Source organism: Triturus cristatus, chromosome 11, assembly GCF_964204655.1.
Source record: "Triturus cristatus chromosome 11, aTriCri1.1, whole genome shotgun sequence".
Lineage (NCBI taxonomy): Eukaryota > Metazoa > Chordata > Amphibia > Caudata > Salamandridae > Triturus > Triturus cristatus.
This window is the reverse complement of record NC_140594.1, coordinates 760,155,903-760,176,112: the sequence shown is the minus strand read 5'-3', so window position 1 is coordinate 760,176,112 and position 20,210 is coordinate 760,155,903. Positions and strand designations below refer to the sequence as shown.

Below are 20,210 nucleotides of genomic sequence, written 5' to 3'. Positions count from 1 at the left end.
CTGGAACTGACTGAGCAACAAGCATTTTCATTTTTGTATCTTTCATACGTCTTTGTTCGTGTTCTTGTTCTTCTCTAATTCTATTGTGATGATATTGTAACATCTGTAACATCTGTGATGGGGTATTACCTTGCCAGGTACTTTCGAATTTCAATACTCTATTCTTAACTTGTAGCAGAGAATTTTCAACTAATTTTGTCACGAACAGATGTGGATATGACTCACTACTGGCTTTTATACCACTATTTATACCAAAACATTTTTCAAATCGGGAATAGAAATCACTAGTATCTTCATCTGGTTTTTGTTTACAGGCTGAGATTGCACCCCAGTCTTCCTTTTTCGTAGTTAATAAACGTGGCAGTACCTGTACTAGTAGCCCTGCAAGTGCTGTAGTCTTTTCCCCAAGCCCTGATCCTGCAGCTCGGGCCTTTTCTTCGTTTTCTAATGCTGTCCAATCTATCTTTTGGTCTCCCACTTCCCATTCCTTTTCTTTGAGTTTCTCATAAACACCGGCGGGTAATAGGACTTTTAATATTTTCATAATATCGGGGTAGGTATACTCTCCCATGAGTAACATGTCCTTTATTTCACGGTGGAAACCTGCTGGGTCCTTGTCATGGCTCGGTACTACTTTCTTCATTTCTAATAATTCTAGTTTAGTTATAGGCGTGTATACAAACACGCGTGTAAAATTATCACCGGCACCTCTAATTGGGTGCACTTCGCGTAACGGGTTCTGTCTATCTATGTGATACATTTTTCTTCCCATGATGGGAACTGGAACGTGTTCTGGGCATACGAAATTTAAATATTGGTTTCGGAATTCTAGAATTTCTTTAATCAAATCAGTACTTGACCCTCTCCATATGTTCGTGAGTAGTTCTGTCAATATGTCAGGTAAGGGTCCTGGATCGGAGTGTTGGCTTTTATATAATATAAGGAGGTGTTGAATCATGTATATACTAGCTAAACGCTGTTCGTATGGGTCAAGATTCAGAAACGTGTGTGCAAGTACATCATCATTGTATTCGCCGGGACTGTCAGCCCATTGTACTGCTGACCTGGCTAATTCTTGTTCGTCCATGGAATCGAGCATATGGTACCCTCTTCGATCTCGGAGTAATTTATCAACGGCTTGGAATAGGTGTTCGGGGGATTTTGTATTTAACATAGGATTTGGAAAATGTCTATTATATTCTGGACGTATTGGACGTATCGGGTCATTAAAGTCTCTAGTATTATTATGGGGTCTTCCTCTACCTACATAAGCTATTGTTTCGACTTGTTCTGATTCTTGCTCCTCCTCCTCCTCTGATTCTACTCTGTCTGTTTCTCGTCTTTCTTTATGTATTCGTTCTACTTCCTTGCGGATCTTTCGACTCATGGCGATTATACACGCCTGTCTATCGTGTTTCTCTTCTGATATGTTCTGACCCCATTTGACAAGTCTTTGCATGGTATCGTGATCTGCCCCGGGCCTATCTTGATTCCTAATTACACAATTTATGAAAAAACGTAGTAGTTGTCTTTGGACATCCACTTTCTGATATTCCATAGCTTCGTTAATACTTTCTGGACCTCGCCCTGTGTGGACAAAGCGATATATTTCGTCTAGGTGTTCACCCATTCCTGGTATCGTCATTAAATATAATGTAGCTCGTCTTATACGTAGTGATGATATGAGCAATTTATCCTGTCTACCTGGCACTGGGTCGTATCTACAATCCACAAGTTGTTCTTTAAACATGTCGGATGTCGCTAATTGGGGTGTACGTTGGAGTGCTAAATCTCTAAGAGTCTGTTTATTTCGCGGCGGGGTGGCAAACATGTCTGTCGTACCTCCTGTAGCACCGTCTGAGGTGCTAGGCACGAAAGGATTCGTTGGGCGTAGGATAGAGATTGTAGATGCGGGAAAAACTGTAGAAACGGACGGACCTGTGGGAACTTGTGTAGGAGTTTGTAATTGCGGGGATACAGACGGATGCTCTTGGTGTTGGACACCATCGGCAAGCGGTATGTGTGGTATGGCATTAGCATACTCGGGAGCTACGTCATCTAAATAGGAGGAAAGGAAAACGTCCTTTGCTGTTTTGGGATGTGTTTTGGGATGTGCTTTTATCGGGAGCAATGGAGGAGTTAAATCTTTTGGTATTTCCGGGGTAGCCTTAGGTAACCCTTCGGCCAGAAGAGGATACATACCATTCATAAGAGTGTTTCTTTGTCTATCTACTTGTTCTGAGTTTACTCGGGTACCTTCCTCAAGTAATAGATTTTCTCGAGTTTTATTTGAATTCTCTCTACCTTTCTCTTCCTGTCTGAGCACTTTTTCTGTACGTCTGTATGATTCTTTACGCCATAATTCAATGGCATCTTTCTGTGACTGTCTGGCTTTCTTTTTCCATAATTCTTCTTCTACTCTCATGATGCAATCTGTATCCCAGGTCCCTGCTGCGGGCCATCTCTGGTTCTCTGGTAATTCTTTTGTGTAGTCCACCCATAAATCAAGAAATAATACGGCATCTAGACCGTGCTTATGATACATAAAGTATCCTGGAGTATCCCTAGGTGGGATGGGAACAGCTTCTTCGAGTACCCCTTTTCTAGTTTTGATCTGTCTTAGTTTCGAAAAGAGCGGCATTTTTAGATCTTGTTTCTAGAACACACTTTATACGATGAACACAATAATGAACAGTCATTCACACCACAATATATAGAACGTATTAAAACATTTAACATTTAACAGTTTTAACGAACAATGATAACTAATAGAAAACTAGTTACTGACATAATACTGACACTAGATAATACTTATTTATATGCAAGACATACTATATATACTGCTAAACAGTACAGATATACTGCTGAAACAGTGCAGACCGGATTTGTGTACCCAAACCCGTCTTGACCGGCACAGACTATGTGCACGTAAAATGCCTCCCCGGTAATGGTACTCACCGGGTAGCTCGGAACGGAAGGCCTCGGAACGGAACTGAAACTGGACCGGACTGGACTCGACTCAACTGGACTCGGAACTTCGGAACCTGGTGGGCCTCTGTATACCTCGGATCTTGCTCTCTCAGCTAGGCTCTGGTCGGGATACTTCGCACGTCTCACCGCCTCGTCTGGGTGTTGATCGCAGCCTCAGTCGCTCCCGCTTGGCCGGAGGGAGATACAGGAAATCCTGCGGGTACGCGTTTTTGTCCGTTCAGCTGTGGCAGGAGACCGGGCCTGCAACGCACCGCCGGCGCGTGAGATGAGAAAGTGTCCCTATTCGGGCACCAATTTATGTGGTAAATATTTCGTCACCGGTACTATTTTTTATGCGGTAAAGTCTTAGTGAGAATAACTCAGTAAAAATAAGAGGCAGAATCCGTGGTATTAGAGGTTTTAAAAGGCTTTATTCCTATACAAAGGAATACAATTCGAATTGTGGGCCTTCTATTCCATCACCACGAAAGTTCAGGAAGGAAGGGGCGCATATATTATTGACAGATGAGCAGTTTTATAGAAAATGCATTACAGTGAAACAGATGCAAGAGGCGTAACAGCTGATAACACAGAAAAACTGTGCATACGTAACTAATAGAGGCGTAAACATGGGTGTAACTAAAATACGTCATTAAACATGATGTCACAAGTGGGTGGATCCATAGAAGAATCCTGTAATGTCAGCAGAAATATTCGGCAGAGATGCGCGCGCAGCCGCATGACGTGTGATTGACGTGCAACTAGAGGGTGAAGGGGACTTGACATTTAGCCCTACATGTGGAGACAGAAGTCTGGGGTTATGTCAACCTAGTCCCAAATCATATCTAATATCCTATGTTTAAAGAACTGTGTTATCCAAAAGAAAAGGTCTCTAGGATAGAATCTATTCTATACTGACTGTTAGTGCGTGTACAAGCGTCTAAGTGTCTACACTAGATGCGAGGGGGTAGGAATATTCCATGGTAACGGGGCTATGAATTACTTGCATGAGGACAGCGATGCCTGGCCCCTTTGCACGGTAGCTGGAGGAATGTTTACCTAAACTACTAGACAGGAATGCATCGGATGAGGAGGGAGGAGATAATCTTGAAGGTGAAATACAGTTTTTGGCAGGCAATAGGCTGGATCAGGCACCGTTAGCCGCGCAGGGAGTAGGACAAAGTTCATGGATACAGATGCAGGCTCAGACTGGAGCTTTCAGAGGCAGAAGGCAGGAAAAGGCTTGATGACAGAATTCGGGGCCTACTCGCCTGAATCTGTAAAATGTGGAAAGTGAACCACATAAAGTCGGTGGCCTTTCATACTTAGGAATGGAATATCTGACCCATTCATGGCGGGTCTGAAAGAGGACATGTTGACGGTGGACGCACATATATTTGCGTCTTCAAAACTGGAGTAGGAGGGAACATACATGTACTTATAGCATGTACATGGAGCCGTTGGGGTCTACGATAGGGGACATAACTGATCACAAAATTCATATTTCCTCAGGAGATGCATGAAATTATCACATGGATGATGTCATCAGTGATGTCATTTGAAATGTCATCAGTGATTTCATCAGTGAAGTCACTGACCATGTCATGAGTGATGTAAAATGTGACGTCATCAGCAGTGCATTGCGGGGGCGTGAGTTATAGTTAACTGAACTAACTATAACGGGAGAATTTCTATGGTTTTGTACGGGTGAAATATCCAACTAACTATAAAGCCCCTGAAACCTATGGTTTTTTCAGTGAATTTCCAAGGTTTTTTAAATGCTAATTTCTAACTATACCTACAGAGGTAGCACATGTGAAGAAAGAAGAAAAAATGCACAGAAAAAAGCAAAAGAAATGCAGAAAGAAGCAACAGAAGTCCACAAAGACGAAGAAAAGTGCAGGAAGAAGCAAGGCATGTGCAGAAAGAAACAACAGAGGAGCCGAAAGAGGACTTGTTGCAAAATCATCCTGTGACCACAACTTTTTCAGACGGGTACTGGTGGTAAATGACTCTGACTAACCAGGCCTAGAGCCAGTGCTATGCTAAAAGACACTTAGAGTACAGTGAAAACACCTACATACACTAGGGAACACTATGCGTTGGGGTACCCCTGTGATAAGCATGACCTCCTCTGTAAAGCCCTAGTACATAATAGGGCAGGGGGATTAAAAGTACCTCCAAGTCAGAGGTGCAGAAATATGCTACTTTAACTAGTAGTCGCGTTTGCAGAGTGGTGGAGAAAGGGTGCTGGGCGTCCAACCAACGCTCAGAAATTCCGCTGCGTAGGACTGGAGGTACCAGGAGGGATTCTTGGCCCCCAAATTCCCACAGGACTAAATTGGACTTCATCCCCCATCCCGTAGTCTGCCACAAGGCAAGTTTGAAGAGTGGTAGAGAAAGGGGGCCATGGCATACGAAGACGTTTTAGCAATCTCACTGTGTGGGACTTACTGGAGGTAACAAGAGGGGTAGTTGGCCCCCAAGGACATCCTTGGGGGCCAACTTCCCAAACTATTACCTCCAGTCAGTCCCACACAGCAGCATTGGTAAGTACACGTACCAGGCAATGCCCACTTTGCCCACCACTCTACAAACGCGCTCCCTGGCACGCTCTTGGATGGGGACTGAAGTCCCCTTCACTGCTGGGGGTCCTTTAGGGGCCAACTAGCCTACCTTTTACCTCCAGTAAGCCCACTCAGTGGGATTGGTGAGAGGTAGACAAAGGCCATGCCCCCTTTCTCCACCACTCTGCAAACGCGCCCCCTGGCACGTTGTAAGTTGGGGATTAAGTCCCCTTGAATCCTGAGGGTCCCTGGGGTCCAACTACCCCACTAGGTACCTCCAGTAAGTGTCACAGAGCTGCATTGCAGAGAGGTGTAAAAAGGGGCGTGGCCTGGGCCACCTCTCTGCAGCACAGTGGCACTTACTGGAGGTACCTGGTGGGCTAGTTGGCTCCCAGGGACCTTCAGGATTGAAGTGGAATTAATTCCCCAACTTAAAACGCGCCACAGGGCGTGTTTGCACACATGTCACCTCAGGCCCCGCCCCCTCCCTTCTCCACTTTACAAACGCGTCGCGTGTCGCGTTTTAAGTTGGGGGGATTAAGTTCCCTTGAATCCTGAGAGTCCCTGGGGTCCAACTAGCCCACCAGGTACCTCCAGTAAGCGCCACAGAGCTTCGTTGCAGAGAGGTGTAAAAAGGGGCACGGCCTGGACCACCTCTGCAACGCAGCCCTGTGGCGCTTACTGGAGGTACCTGGTGGGCTAGTTGGCCCCCAGGGACCCCCAGTACTGAAGGGGAATTCCCCAGTTTAAAACGTGCCAGAGGGGGCGGGGCCTCCGGCACGTTCCCGGTGTTTTAAAAAAGGAATAATTTTTAGAAGGGGGGCTGTGTGGCCCCCCTTCTTTTAATTTTTTTTGTTCCCTGGGGACCCCAACCCACAGGGCCTGAGCCCCATTTAAAAAAAAAAAATATGAACAGGAAGGGAGCCGCGTCGGCCCCGCTCCCGTGGCCAATTCCGGGCCCGGGAACCCCATCCCCTGGGGCATGGCCACATATATTTTTTTTTATGGACGGGGGCAGTGTGGCCCCCCTCCTGAGGCTTCTATTGGCCCCGGGGACCCCATCCCCCGGGGCCGGCCTCTATTTTTTATTTTTTTTATTTTTGGGGAGTTTGGCCGCGTGGCCCCCCTCCTGGGTCACTTCTAGCCCCGGGGACCCCATCTCACGGGGCAGGCCCTATCCGTTGGGGACCGTGGGGGGGAGCCCCAATGCCCCCCACGGCCCGCCGGCTTCCTGCGTCCTGCAGGAGCCGGCATTACTTTTCCACATGGGGAGCTGCTGAAAAGCAATTCTGCTTTGCTTCATGAAACGAGAGCAGTAAAACCTTCAATGAAGCAAAGCTGTTTGCAATGACAGGGCGGGAGCCACAGCTACCGCCCTGTCATTACTAACAGCATTGTCCCGGGGGTGGACACTCCAGGACACTGCAGGAGCCGGCCCTGGCGGGTGGCGGTCCCCAGGGCCATCAAGGGCTCCAGGTGGGGGGCCCCCTCCCAACGTGTACACAGCCCCGGGGAGGTGGTGGTCCCCGGGGCTCGGGGGTCAGTTACAGACCTCCGAATGTACATACTTAGTGCACCGGGGAGGTGGCGGTCCCCGGGGCGTGTGGGAGGGCTCGAGCCCCTCCACACAGGTTCTTATAAAAAAATATATATATTGCCGTGTGCCCCCCGCAAATATTATATTAAAAAAAAGTCCCGGGGGTGGCAGTCCCCATGGCTTGGGGGGGCCTTGGAGGCCCCCCCACACATTCAAAATAACAAGCCCCGGTGGCTGCGGGAGGGCCGTGTGCTCCCCGCAAATATTTAAGGAAAGCCCTGGGGGTGGCAGTCCCTGGGGCTGCGGGGGCCTCCCTAGGCCCCCGCAATTACAATATTGCATGCCCCCGGGACTTGGCCCACCCGGGGGCTAAATAATAACGAAGCGCGGGAGTCCGCACTTCGTTTTTTTTACATTTTCAGCCGAAATTCCCGCTGTGTGTGCGAATCTCGCCGATTTAAAAAAAAAAAAAAAAAAAGCTTTTTGGGCCCTGTGGGTCCTTGTGGGACTCCCTGAGCAGGCCTAGGGGGTCAGGGTGTTTCTACCCTGCCCCCTTTTCTGTTTTTTCACCTTTGTTTCCCTGTTTTCTTGTGACTCGGTTCTACCGAGTCACAAGATGCTTGCCAACACTTTCTGGTTTGGAGTGTTGACAGCTAATTAGAATAAGCCTCATGGTCGGGAGGGTCCGCGGATCCACCACGCCTCTAGATATCGAAACTTTTCTTTTTTGATTTTCTCAGCAACTACTGAACGGATTTACCTGATTTAAAAAAAAAGGTCTTTTTCTGAACCAAGGGCTACCTTTTTGCCAAATTTGGTGTAATTCGGTTTAGCAGTTCGAGCTGTAGCCATGTCTAAAGTTTCCTATGGGAAATTGATTTTCCGACCTCTTTTTTTTTAATTTCTCAGGAACTACTGAACGGATTTACACCATTTAACAAAAAGGTCTCTTTCTGAACCAAGGGCTACCTTTTTGCCAAATTTGGTGTAATTCCGTTCAGCAGTTCTAGCTGTCGCCGTGTCTAAAGTTTCCTATAGAAAATAACATGGAGAAAACACGTTTTGGGACCCCCCTGTTTTCTCGGCCCCCGCTTGCGGAATCACCCCGAAACTTTCAAGACAGGAGCTGACCGGAGCGCCCCACAAGTTTTGAAAATTTTGCAAAGATTCATCATCTGGCGCCAGTATATAATATATATATATATATATTAGTTACACAATATGAGTTCGTTTCTAGGCTCCCTCAATGCGTGTGCTTGCCACAGGCTTCACCCAAAGCCCAATGTGCTTTTTCCTTTTCAAAGAATACGCGGCACTCAAAATCCGGTTTTATTTTCAAGCCAGCGCTACCTCACACAAGTATACACATTTGTTTATATTATAATGGGGGTTAAGCCCCACCACCAACCACCCAGATCCCATTTTCCTATTTGAAAACTATTTCTTTATCTTTATTTCCTAAACCAATTCTACATTTACTTTTTAATTGAAATATCTGATCTTATTTTAATTTGGTAATTGCATTACTTTATTAACGTTTTAATGAAACCTCTTATTTCTTACAAGTCTTTTTTTATTTTATAGCCTTAACCATTTCCCTATGCCTATCTTTTTATGATAGACCTCTATGTAGCGTTGTTGTACTCGATGTGCCTCCTAAAATTGTGCATCTGCCAAAGAAGAGTTTTTGTTTCTACAAACCTCCTCTGTGCGCTTTTCTTGAGCAGTTAAAAAGATTTTATGGTTTTCTTAGGTCTGCCCAACACCGATCTGTATTGGTGCTAGAACCTATCTTTAGTGTGGAAGTTGGGGAAAACTAAACCCTTTCACTTTTTAGACAGACTTTTTTGAAGTTTAGTGCCTCTATGTAGAAAATAATACATTTAGGACCACTATCTTGCTGGAGAGTAGTCCCTCTATATTTGAGTGGTACTTTGTCCAGGGACCTCCTCCCATGAGTGCATTTGCATTTATGCTGATGTGGTCAGCGCAGCATCTGCAGCATTCTTAAGAAATATGTCTATACCTTTATCAACAGATCAGAGAGATTTGCAAAGAATCGTACTTCAAATACTATATATTGGTCTGCTCAAGTATCTTTCTTATGGTAAACTCTAAAGCTTCTTGTATACTGCCAATCCCACATTAAATTTTAAACATGGTAACTCATGTTAGTAAATCTCAACCTTTCCTCCATTCATTATACCTGACTCTGCTCTTGTGTCTGTAAATTCATAAATGTATTCAGTCTGGCAAAGTAGAGAAAGTAGAAACCTAGGTTGGAATCCTGAGTTGCAGTGTAATTCTGGCTTCCATTATTTTACTGCTATTGCTTAGTGTGTTTAATGGGAGGACCTATGTCTATAAAATAGGCTGTATGCACCAGAAGTATAGAAAGAAATTATTATTGCAAGTAGCATGAACTTCCTTAAATATAGAAGTCTGCTTTATATCCGATGCATATTCTCCCCTCTACCTTGTTGCAGCAAGTTGGGACCTTGTTATGCTGTTACTGTTATGAAAGGATTTTAAGGTACAGCTGGGACAAAATGGTTAAGTTAGTGGATTTTCATGGGACCCAGACAAAATGTCTGATGTAAAATGAGGCTCAAGAGGCTGACATTTTGACATTATTAGCTGTAGCTAACCAGATCCTCTAGTTGGCTATGCATATGAGTTATCTACACTACTGAACTGTTGATACAAGAATGTCACTTTTTCCTATCTTGTATAGTATATTTGCCTCCCAACAAATTATTTCCAGGATATGAGTTTTCCCCTTTGAGATTGAAGAATCAATGTACTTGCTTGCTCTCATCAGACCTTTTCCTGTGCAGGTGGGAGTGCACGGGATCCGAATTGAGTTTATAAATGAGAAAGGAGTGAAGCGAACAGCTACGTACCTCCCTGAAGTTGCCAAGGAACAAGGTAGGAATAAATCAACTTAAAAATGTGACTGCACAACTTCTTTCCAGAGTCTTTCTAATGGGGAGGAGGAAATAGTTTGATTATTGTGCATGTTTACATAATCTTTTTAAATCTTTCACTTAATGGTACTTTATAAATTTCCAGTTATGTTAATCAGTTGCTTAAACTTATTAACAACATTAATAGCGTTTGCATGTGCTGTATTCTTTCCAGCGTTGCAGATATAACTTCAGTTTTTGTTACCCTGGGCTCAGTATAGAATTGCCTTTTTCATAATTACATTTGGCTTCATTCCTTCATGTATAATGATTCCTAGTTCAACCTCTTCTTTTAGTATGCACCAAGGCCACCTGTGTGGATAACCATCTCATTTCCAGGGGTTTGTTCTGGTGCAAGTTAATGTCAAAGAAGTCCTTAGTGGAAAGCTGCAAGTGGCTCTCGTCCCTGAGCTAGAAAGTGCTGCCCTGTAAAATTGTGGTTACAAATTAACTGCATTACTGGATGACTGACTGGATGGTAAATAGTGTCTTGGTGATATCACATGTGACCTCGTCCTCTATGCGAAAAGAAGGGCTCTCTGGAGGAAAGCCTTACTCTCCCTTCTCCATATCTCTGCATCCAGGAAAACTCTCCATGGCTCAAGATTCTCTGTAACCCCCTCTTCAGCCTACAAAAGTAGAAGTCACCATCGCCATCTATAATAATTGGGACAATCCTTATCAGAAAAGTTGCAACCTCGAAGGGCATTTTTATGCTCCAGACACCACCCACTTGCCAGGGCTACATAGACATATACCGCCTTCCCTGGCTTTATTTAAAAAAAGAGGGGGCCACACAGACCTCCCTCCTAGGGCTTTTGGAAGCACTCACCACCCTGGGGCTAAAGTAAACAATGTGGAGGGGGTCCGCGCAGACCCCCAACCTCGGGGCCACCACCTCCCTGAGGCCAAATCTAAATTGTAAACATGGAGGGGGCTGCCCCCCCTCCTGGGCCCTATATGGCCCTTGGTCCACCACCTTCCCGTGGCTGGCCCATTCAAAACAAAGGACAAGAGCTGTGCGGCCCTCCACCTGGAGCCATTTATGGCCCTGGGGACCGCCACTCGCCAGAGCCGGATCCTACTATCTTCTGAGGTGTCCCACCTTAGGAGATAGCTGTTTGCTCTTGCTTGGCGGGAGCTGTGACAGCACCCACTAACAGAGAGCAAATGCTAACTCCGCTCCCAGCAAGCGGGAGCCGTCAAACTGCTTCTGCTTGCTGAAAGCAGAGTTTTCATCTGTTTCCCTGCCTTCTGCCATGTTAGCAGGGAAACAGATTAAAGATTTCTCCCACATTCAAGGAGCTGCATTTCTGGTAGCTCCTTGTGTGCAAGAGCAATGCTGCCTCCTGTAAGATATGGGGAGCCAGCTCGGACCACTGGGAGCTTGAAGCTCTCCCGGCAGTCTCATAGCACACTCGGTGCCCTGGGAGGGCTCCAGGGCACTCAAGTGGACATGGCAGGGTTCCAGGGATGGGGTCCCCGGGGCCGATATCAGCCCGGGTAGGGGTGCCACATGCCTTCCGCTTCCCCATTGAAGTTTGTCCAGGCCCTGGGTGCTTGGGGCTGATATCGGCTTAGAGAGGGTGGCCGCTCGGCCCCCTTTCCCCATTAAGTCTATAGTGCAGCACTGACTGCTGTGTTCTTGTCAGTGTGCTGTATCTGTGCTCATCCGGTGCCGAGCAACAGTGTCTATGGCACTGCACTGGTTGCTGTGTGCTTGTCGCAGTACAGTTTTTTATTGTGTGTTCACCTGGTGATGAGTCACAGTGGCTATGGCACTGCACTGTCTGTTTTGTACTAGTCTGTACACAGCATAAAAGTTGTGTTCACTTCATGCAGAGCCACAGTATCTGTGACACTGCACTGTCTGTTATGTGCTTGTCAGTGCACTGTACTTAGTGGGTGTCCTCCTGAAGCAGAGACACAGTGTCTATTCTACTGGACTGGGTGATAGTTCCTGATAGTATTTGTTCTCAACCAGTGAAGCCCCACGGTGGCTATCACACTGCAGTGGCTGCAGTTTGCTTGTCACTGTACAATATTTAAGTCTGAGTTCATCTCATAGAGAACCAGAGTGTATATGACAGTGTACCGGTTGCAGTGCACAATATTTTACATTTGTGTTCACCCATTGCACAGCCACTTTGTCTGTGACACTCCTCTGGCTGCAATTTGCTTGGCATTATATAGTATTTATGTGTGCGTTCTCCCACTGTACATACATACTGGACCACACTGGCTACAGTTTGCTTGTCATTGTACGGTCCGGTTTAAGTGTGTATTCACCTGTAACAGAGTAACAGTGGCCATTACACAGCACTGGCTGACGGACACAGTATTGTATTTGTGTTAATTCTTCCAGAGGCATTGTTTTGACCTCGGACCCCAGGTTTTGCTGCCTCATGCCCCATCACATTGCAGTGCACTTCAGCTGTGTGCTTAATGGCAGGGCGTGGTTGACAGGTGGTGAGTTAGTGTTATTGCTTAGCCAGTGGGTACCAGTTCCTTGAAAAAAATCACTTACAAACCACAGGCGTCCTGATTTTTCACAGTAGTCTCTTTGTATCGCTAAGTGGTTTTCCCATCTGCCAGACCCATCATCTCTCATCTGTATGTGTTGTCTTTTTTTAGGTCGAGCCAAGTGGCAGGGCACATGTGCTGCTCGCTCTGCAAGGCAAGCTGTATTAGGGTATCTAATAGAAGCCCCGCCCACTCTCCGCCCATATTTTTAATTAGCTTGTGCCATTATCCTTCGTGAACGCTGGCTTCCGATTCATTATGAGGCTTGTTAGTCCTGCCTTGGTACCACCTTGTCTCCTTTAGTTACCGTCCATAAGGATTGGACCTTTTACTGATGTTGTTACATGCTCTGCTTTATAAGTTGGTGAGCACTATTTTCCTTAATGCTATTCTCCTATTCCAAACACTACATAGCAGCAGGCCTACTACTGTATTTATTTAAATTACTATGCAGTCCACTTTAACTGTAGCGGCCGCACGTATTCACTTATTTCATTTACGGTGCGGTCCGCTTTCAGTTTAGCGGCTGCACTTATTTAATTAAATATTTTACAGGCGGCCACTTTCATATTAGCGGCCGCGCTTTTTTATTTTATTAATTAATAGTGCGGGCCAATTTCACTTCGGCAGCCACGCGCAACATTTCTTAATCATGTATTTTTACTTTGTGTGAAAGCGCACCATATGGGCTTCCACTTTAATATTGTCCGTACCCCTTTGTAGACGCTGCTCACTGTAACCTGAATACCGTGAGCAGCGTCTAAATAAATGGGCGTGGCCAACATTAAAGTGCTTTTGCATTTGCGATCGTTTTAGCTATTGGCATTAAAAATAACAATGCCGGAATGTGTGGGGGGCATGGCTTGCAGCCCGGAGTAATGGCCGCAACCTAGTTAAGCTCCAGCCAGTGCGAGAACATCCCGCATGAATCCGGACACATATCCGCCACAAAATTTGCACCCAAGACCCTTTCCTGGCATCGGAGCGCTGAAGGATTGCACGGATTTAATTTGGAACAAATCCGACGCTGTGCTGCTGATCTGCGGGTGCAAGGAGAAGAGCGGCCTGCAGCCGTGCACGGAGCCGCGGCCTCGCGTGATCAGACGAGCCGCGGCCTGTCCAGCCGACGCTACGGCTAGGTGGCGGTAGGAGACGGGAGGCGCCGCATTGCTGGGAAAGGTTGCGCCTGGGCGGCTGCTTCGTGTAAGGCCTTTGGACGCCTGGTGGGGCCTCGCGGGGCAAGCCAACACTACGAGGATACTGGGCACCGGGAGACGCCCGGCTACGATCTGCAGTCCCTGCCCGACAGGCCCTCTCTGCTACGAGTGGGAGGGAACCAGTTGAGCTCCAGAGCTGGCGGTGCCCCCTCCTCAGCCAAGCCAGGATGCTGAATGACTATGGCCCCCAGATGACATTGAGGATGAAGAGGCAGTGAGGTACGAAGCGCCGGAGGCCCCCGGGGGACTATCTTGGTGTTATAAATAGTGAGCCAAACAACTGACAGAAAAGGGGCACAGAATACAACGTTGCAACGCCCAAGTGAGGGGTCCGCGCGCCGGGGTGAGCTCCGGTGCAATTCCTGAGGCGCTGGGGGGCCCGCACAGCCTGGCCACACTGACCAATTCCACTTGGAAGCTATAGAATACCAGACACCCTGGCGTCATTATTCACTGCGGGGCTCCCGCACCCCCAAGGAAAGGACACGTGAGCACGGGTGAGAGAGACCGGAATCCCCCCGCGCAATTCCAGGCTGCCCGCTGCATCATATCAATACTGCCCCGATACACGTGGAGAAGCATCGTGGTCCACGTACTTTTAGGGGTCCCTTGTTCATGACTTGAGTGCTTTACGAAATACTGCAAGCCACGGACTTTGGCTCTACTGTTCGGGGAATAACAACTCACGTCGGGATCGGAGGCCCCGCATAATCGTGCAGGGAACCCGACAGGCCGCACAGTGACCCTCAGTCATGTGGCAGGCGGCGGTGAGTACTGCGGCATACCAGCATTTTCACGACGAGGGCCTAATGGGGGGCCGTGGCCAGCGAACGACCCAGCATGCCAAATTAGATAAGTATGCTTTTTCCAAAGACACGACAGACACGACCACCCAATGGACGCACGCGGAGGTCGGTGCCACGCTGGAAGGCCAGCCGGAAGTTACATTGCTAGATATAATGTCCGCCCTGAGGAATGTCCAAAACACAATAGGGGTCCATTTCCTCAGATGTCCCATTCCTCCGAGCTGACTTCCAGAAAATGGCCTCTAGAATGACAGAGGTGGAAACCACGACTGCATCTCTCACGAAGGACACAGCCAGCCTCCAGCGCCAGGTCCAACAATTGGAAGCTCAAAACCGCCAAATGGCAGCCAAACTGGACGACCAAGAAGGTAGATCGAGACGCAACAACGTCCGTATTACTGGAGTCCCGGAGTCCAAAGGGATGCCAGCCATGGATCTTTACGTAGAGGACCTCATCGAGAATCACCTCCAGCCAAGGGGTCTCTATGGCTTCTTTTCATTGGAACGGGCGCACAGAATACCCGGGAGTAAGCCCAAGCCGGGAGCGCCCCCTCGACCGATCCTGGCCAGGATCTTCAATTTTAGAGACCGGGAAGCCATCCTCCAAACGGCAAGAGTGGCTCCTCCTCTTCGTATAGAAAACTCTGTCATCTCCTTCTTCCCAGATTATACGGCTGTGGTCACCAAGCAGAGAAGAAGTTTCCTTGAGGTCAAGAAGGAACTCCAACATTGAGAATTTACATACTCCATGCTCTTTCCCGCGAAGCTTCCAGTGGTAGTGGACGGTAAGACTTGGTTCTTCGAGAGGCCGGAGGACGCTCACGACTGGCTGGAGGGATGGCGACAGATCAATAGAGTTAAAAACGGCAATGGACGACAACAACATCACTCTACGGAAGCGACATCACAGGGCCGGAAACACATGGAAAGAGGAGAAGAACAACGCCAAGTGGACACAGAAGACTGACCAGCTAAGGATGGTAATTGCTGACTTGGCAACGATGGGACTTGGTAGATTAACCCTTCCCTCACCCCAGGTTGGGGGGGTCTGGCTGCGGCTCGGGTCGCCTGTGGCCGTGAAGACAGGAACATCTCAAAGGCCTTCTATTACGATTGAACCTTTAACTTCGATGTCATAATTAGCTAAATATCCTGGCTTCTTTAATGTCTTGGAGTGAAGGGATGTTCGGAGTGCTCCGGAGGTCCTCTCCCCCCCACACGCAAGTACTGTTCATGGGATTAAAGCGCTCTGCAAAGTTGGGGTGGCGGGTAGTTGGAAATCCGCCTAGCTGGGAGGCAGGGAGGGGGGTGGAAGGTTTTTTTTTGCTTTAGGTATGGTTAGAGTTTGTATGTGCCTTTTTAGGTCTCGCCTGACCCAGCGCATGCGCTGGTCTGGCGAGACTTTTTGAGAGGGCTCCAAAAAGTGCTACCAGGCCAGCCTAGAGCTACAGTGCATGTGCGCGGGCACGCGTGCCGCGCTTGACCGCGATTACTTTCACTTTCGCGGCTGCACGGCCACTTGGCATAGCCAATAGGTCTCGCTTTTGGGACCTTATAAGTATTTATTTATGCAACTGTTGCATGGCTAAACACTTATAAGGTCCCAAAGGTGAGACCTATTGGCTATGCCAATGCTGTTTGTTTGGTGATGCTTATTGTTTTCATGCTGGTACCACACACTTCAAGGTTAAACACAGGGAACCCATCAACCTACACACACAAGTCAAATGTCGCAAAGTTGCCTCAATGCCTCGAATCACACAGTTCCTGACCCCTCACAATTAAGTCCGGACGACATTCGCAAGCCCTGTCCCCCTCATCCTCCTCTCTTGGAATGTTAACGGCCTAGGTAACAAAATTAAGAGAGGGCTGGTATTGCAGTATCTTAAGAGTCAAACTCCATCCGTAGTCCTCTTACAGGAAACTCAGTGGTGGGAACCGCCACTAAAGCACTGGATAGATGGGGGTTCAAAATGATAGTACACTCTGAATTCACTACGGGATCAAGAGGGGTGGGTATATTGTTATGAAAGAGCTGCCCCCTCATAAGCCATAGCACCCAGACAGATGATCAGGGGCGATTTGCGGCACTATCCTGTCAGTGGGAGGGACGGGTCTATAACCTAGTGGCCGTGTATGTCCCCTCTGCGCTCCATAGTTTGGCCCTCCCGGCTCTTGGTAAGTTCCTGCTCACCTTGCCACCTGGGGAGCTGGTTGTGGGAGGCGATTTTAACGCTGTTCTGGACGCCTCCTGGGATAGGTTACCACCACGAGACCAGGGGAGCGCCCCCGCAATAACTACGTGACTTTACGGAAGCTATGGGACTTGTAGACGTTTGGCGTACACGACACCCCACGATGCGCCAATACACGTATCACTCTGGGGCACACAATAGTTTGTCAAGGATAGACTATATCCTTTCATTCCCGACCAGCCTTGCAGCCATCACAGAGATCACACACCTCCCTGGAGGAATATCTGATCACTCTCCCTTGTCAGTAACTTACATATCACAATACACAGGACGTAAACGTATCTATCCGATTTATCCTGGGTACTTAAAAGTCCAGAATATCGGGAAACACCTGCGTAAAACCACGACACAGTACTTCCAAGAAACCACACACTCCGTTGCTTCTCCTGGTACTCTATGGGAGGCATGCAAGACGGTTCTGTGAGGGCGGGCAATATCCGTAATAACCTCACACAAACGAGACAAGGCGCTACAAGTGCAGGAACTTGAGAGTGCAGTTAGCCTAGCCGAAGAAGAACACACAAGAGCGCAGACAGATGAGACGACGCATAACCTGGACTTGGCAAAGCAAGCATACAGGGACTACACATGGGAGGACGCTAAGGCAAAAGCCCAAAAAACACAACACATGGTATATGAGATAGGAGACAAAGCCGGTAAGTTGCTAGCCTGGCTCGACAAGAAAGAGCGCGCCAGTCGCTGGGTGGCTCACCTACACTTGCCCTCTGGGGAGGACGTAACAGACCCACAAGACATAGTAACAGCCCTCGCACGGCACTATGAGGCAATTTACACGCCCACCACAAATGCCACAGTAGAAGAGAATTTGGGCTTTCTCAAAGACATCCATTTGCCAACCCTGACATCTCAAGACGCCGCCACACTAGACGAGCCGCTTACGGTGGACGAGATTGCCGCTGCACTTAAGGGGCTACAAGCAGGCAAAGCACTGGGTCCCAATGGTATTCCGGTAGAACTCTACAAAGCAGAAGCGGAAAGGGTGGTGCCTCATCTGTTAACAATGTATGAGGACAGTCTTGATAAGGGAATACTTCCCAGAGATCAAAGGATAGGTACTTTAGTGACGGTCAGAAAACCTGGCAAGCCCCCTCAGGACTGCACCTCCAACCGTCCGATTTCACTTCTCAATGCGGAGGCGAAAATCCTAGCGAAAGTATTAGCCTCAAGGCGTCAACCATACCTCACATCTCTAATACACCCGGATCAGTCCGACTTTATGCCCGGTCGCAATACGGCAATGAACCTAAGACGGCTCCACAGAGTAATGGCCCGAAAGTCCCTCATCCAGGAAGAGGCAGTCATTCTATCACTGGACGCAAGTATGGTCTTTGATCGGGTGGAATGGCCCTTTATGTTCGCAGTGCTACAACACTTTGGCTTTGGGCCCAAATTTTGTGCGTGGGTCCAATTGCTATGTACACAACCCGTGGCACACGTAGTGGTCAATGGACGCATATCTGAGGACTTTGCTTTAGGGCGTGGGACCAGACAGGGATGCCCCTTGTCCCCGCTCCTGTTTGCCCTGGTGCTTGAGCCCCTCGCGACCTGGATTTGCTGCGACCCAGTTATTCGGGGTCTGAAATGGACGGAACGGTGGGAAGATCGTATATCACTGTACGCAGATGATGGTGGAACTACTGAAAGTTGCTGACCCTGTTGAGGATGAGGCCTCTGAGGCAGAGGTCGGGCAGGTCCCGGCCTCTCCTGCATCTGCATAGGGTAGAGCGTTGAGATTGGGTCAACTGGGTGGTCGGTGGTCCTGGATTGGGACGGTCGGCGATGTAGAGTCCACGACCTGAATGTATTACCATGTATCCTGTCCCACAGTCATGCCGGAGGGGGGGGGTGGGTGTAGGGGGGGTGGTCGGGGGGAGGGTCGTAGCAGGGGGTGGTTGTTTGAAGTTTGAATTTTGTTTGGCTGCTCCAATTTCATGGGGGTACCTTCTGAGTGGAGACCCCGCGCCCTGCGAGTATATGATATGCCTACAGGGGTGCGCCGGGTGGCGGGCCTCTAAGGGTTCTCCTGCAGGGTGGCTGGGGGGGGCACCGATTTACCCCATGTACTGTGGACTCATAACTGGGAATTTATGCGATGGGAATTGTATATTGCCATGCCCAGGCGGGGGATGGTCGTTGATTGTACTGCTTTCCGAGTGTTTAAATACCAATAAAAAATATTTAACAAAAAAAAATCACTGTACGCAGATGATCTATTAATATACATGTTCTCCCCCAGCCGCTCCATTAATTTTCTATTAGATATCTGTGCATCATATGGCAGATACTCAGGTTACATGATTAACTGGGCGAAATCGGTTATGTTTGTCCTCCACGATTCCCCCCCACTCCTACCCAGGGGAGTGACGATACAGCTTGGGAAAGACATTTTTAAATACCTGGGCATCCATATTACCCCAGACCACGATCAATTCTATGAGCGTAATCTTGTGCCCCCCCTCCTGACACTTAAAAATGACGTAAAACACTGGCATGCACTACCCCTGACCCTCCTGGCTGCGCAGCCTTGTTCAAAATGATGGCTTTCCCGCAGATCTTATACGCTCTGCAAAATACACCTACCCTGGTCCCAAGCTCCTATTTCAAAGCCATTGAGGCTGAGGTGGGACTGCTCCTTTAGGGTGGAAAACCCCCCCCCGCATAGCCCTGGCCAAGCTCACTAGAAGCTGGTACGATGGCGGAATCGCCTTGCCCAGCGTACAATTGTATTACTGGGTCTCGCAACTCATCATAGTGAACCAGTGGCTTCATGCCCCGCAGGGGGAACTGACTCTCCGGCTTGACAGGCACACTCTCGGGGCTGACGGACCCCTAGAGGCACTTTACCACAAAAACCAAAGGCCTACTATTACGATTGAACCTTTAACTTCGATGTCATAATTAGCTAAATATCCTGGCTTCTTTAATGTCTTGGAGTGAAGGGATGTTCGAAGGGCTCCGGAGGTCCTCTCCCCCCCACACGGAAGTACTGTTCATGGGATTAAAGCGCTCTGCAAAGTTGGGGTGGCGGGTAGTTGGAAATCCGCCTAGCTGGGAGGCAGGGAGGGGGGTGGAAGGTTTTTTTTTGCTTTAGGTATGGTTAGAGTTTGTTTGTGCCTTTTTAGGTCTCGCCTGACCCAGCGCATGCGCTGGTCTGGCGAGACTTTTTGAGAGGGCTCCAAAAAGTGCTACCAGGCCAGCCTAGAGCTACAGTGCATGTGCGCGGGCACGCGTGCCGCGCTTGACCGCGATTACTTTCACTTTCGCGGCCGCACGGCCACTTGGCATAGCCAATAGGTCTCGCTTTTGGGACCTTATAAGTATTTATTTATGCAACTGTTGCATGGCTAA

The 20,210-nt window shown here is 48.2% G+C and overlaps 1 protein-coding gene across 11 annotated transcripts in view; it reads left to right on the top strand.

Moving 5' to 3' along the window:
- AMMECR1L (AMMECR1 like) overlaps positions 1-20,210 on the top strand; it is a 1,417,960-nt gene that overhangs the window by 1,098,137 nt on the left and 299,613 nt on the right. For all 11 annotated transcript variants that reach the window (XM_085634451.1, XM_085634444.1, XM_085634449.1 and 8 more), the window contains one exon: positions 9,912-10,002. In XM_085634451.1, the coding sequence (XP_085490577.1) occupies positions 9,912-10,002 (91 nt within the window). The remainder of the gene's footprint in view (positions 1-9,911; positions 10,003-20,210) is intronic.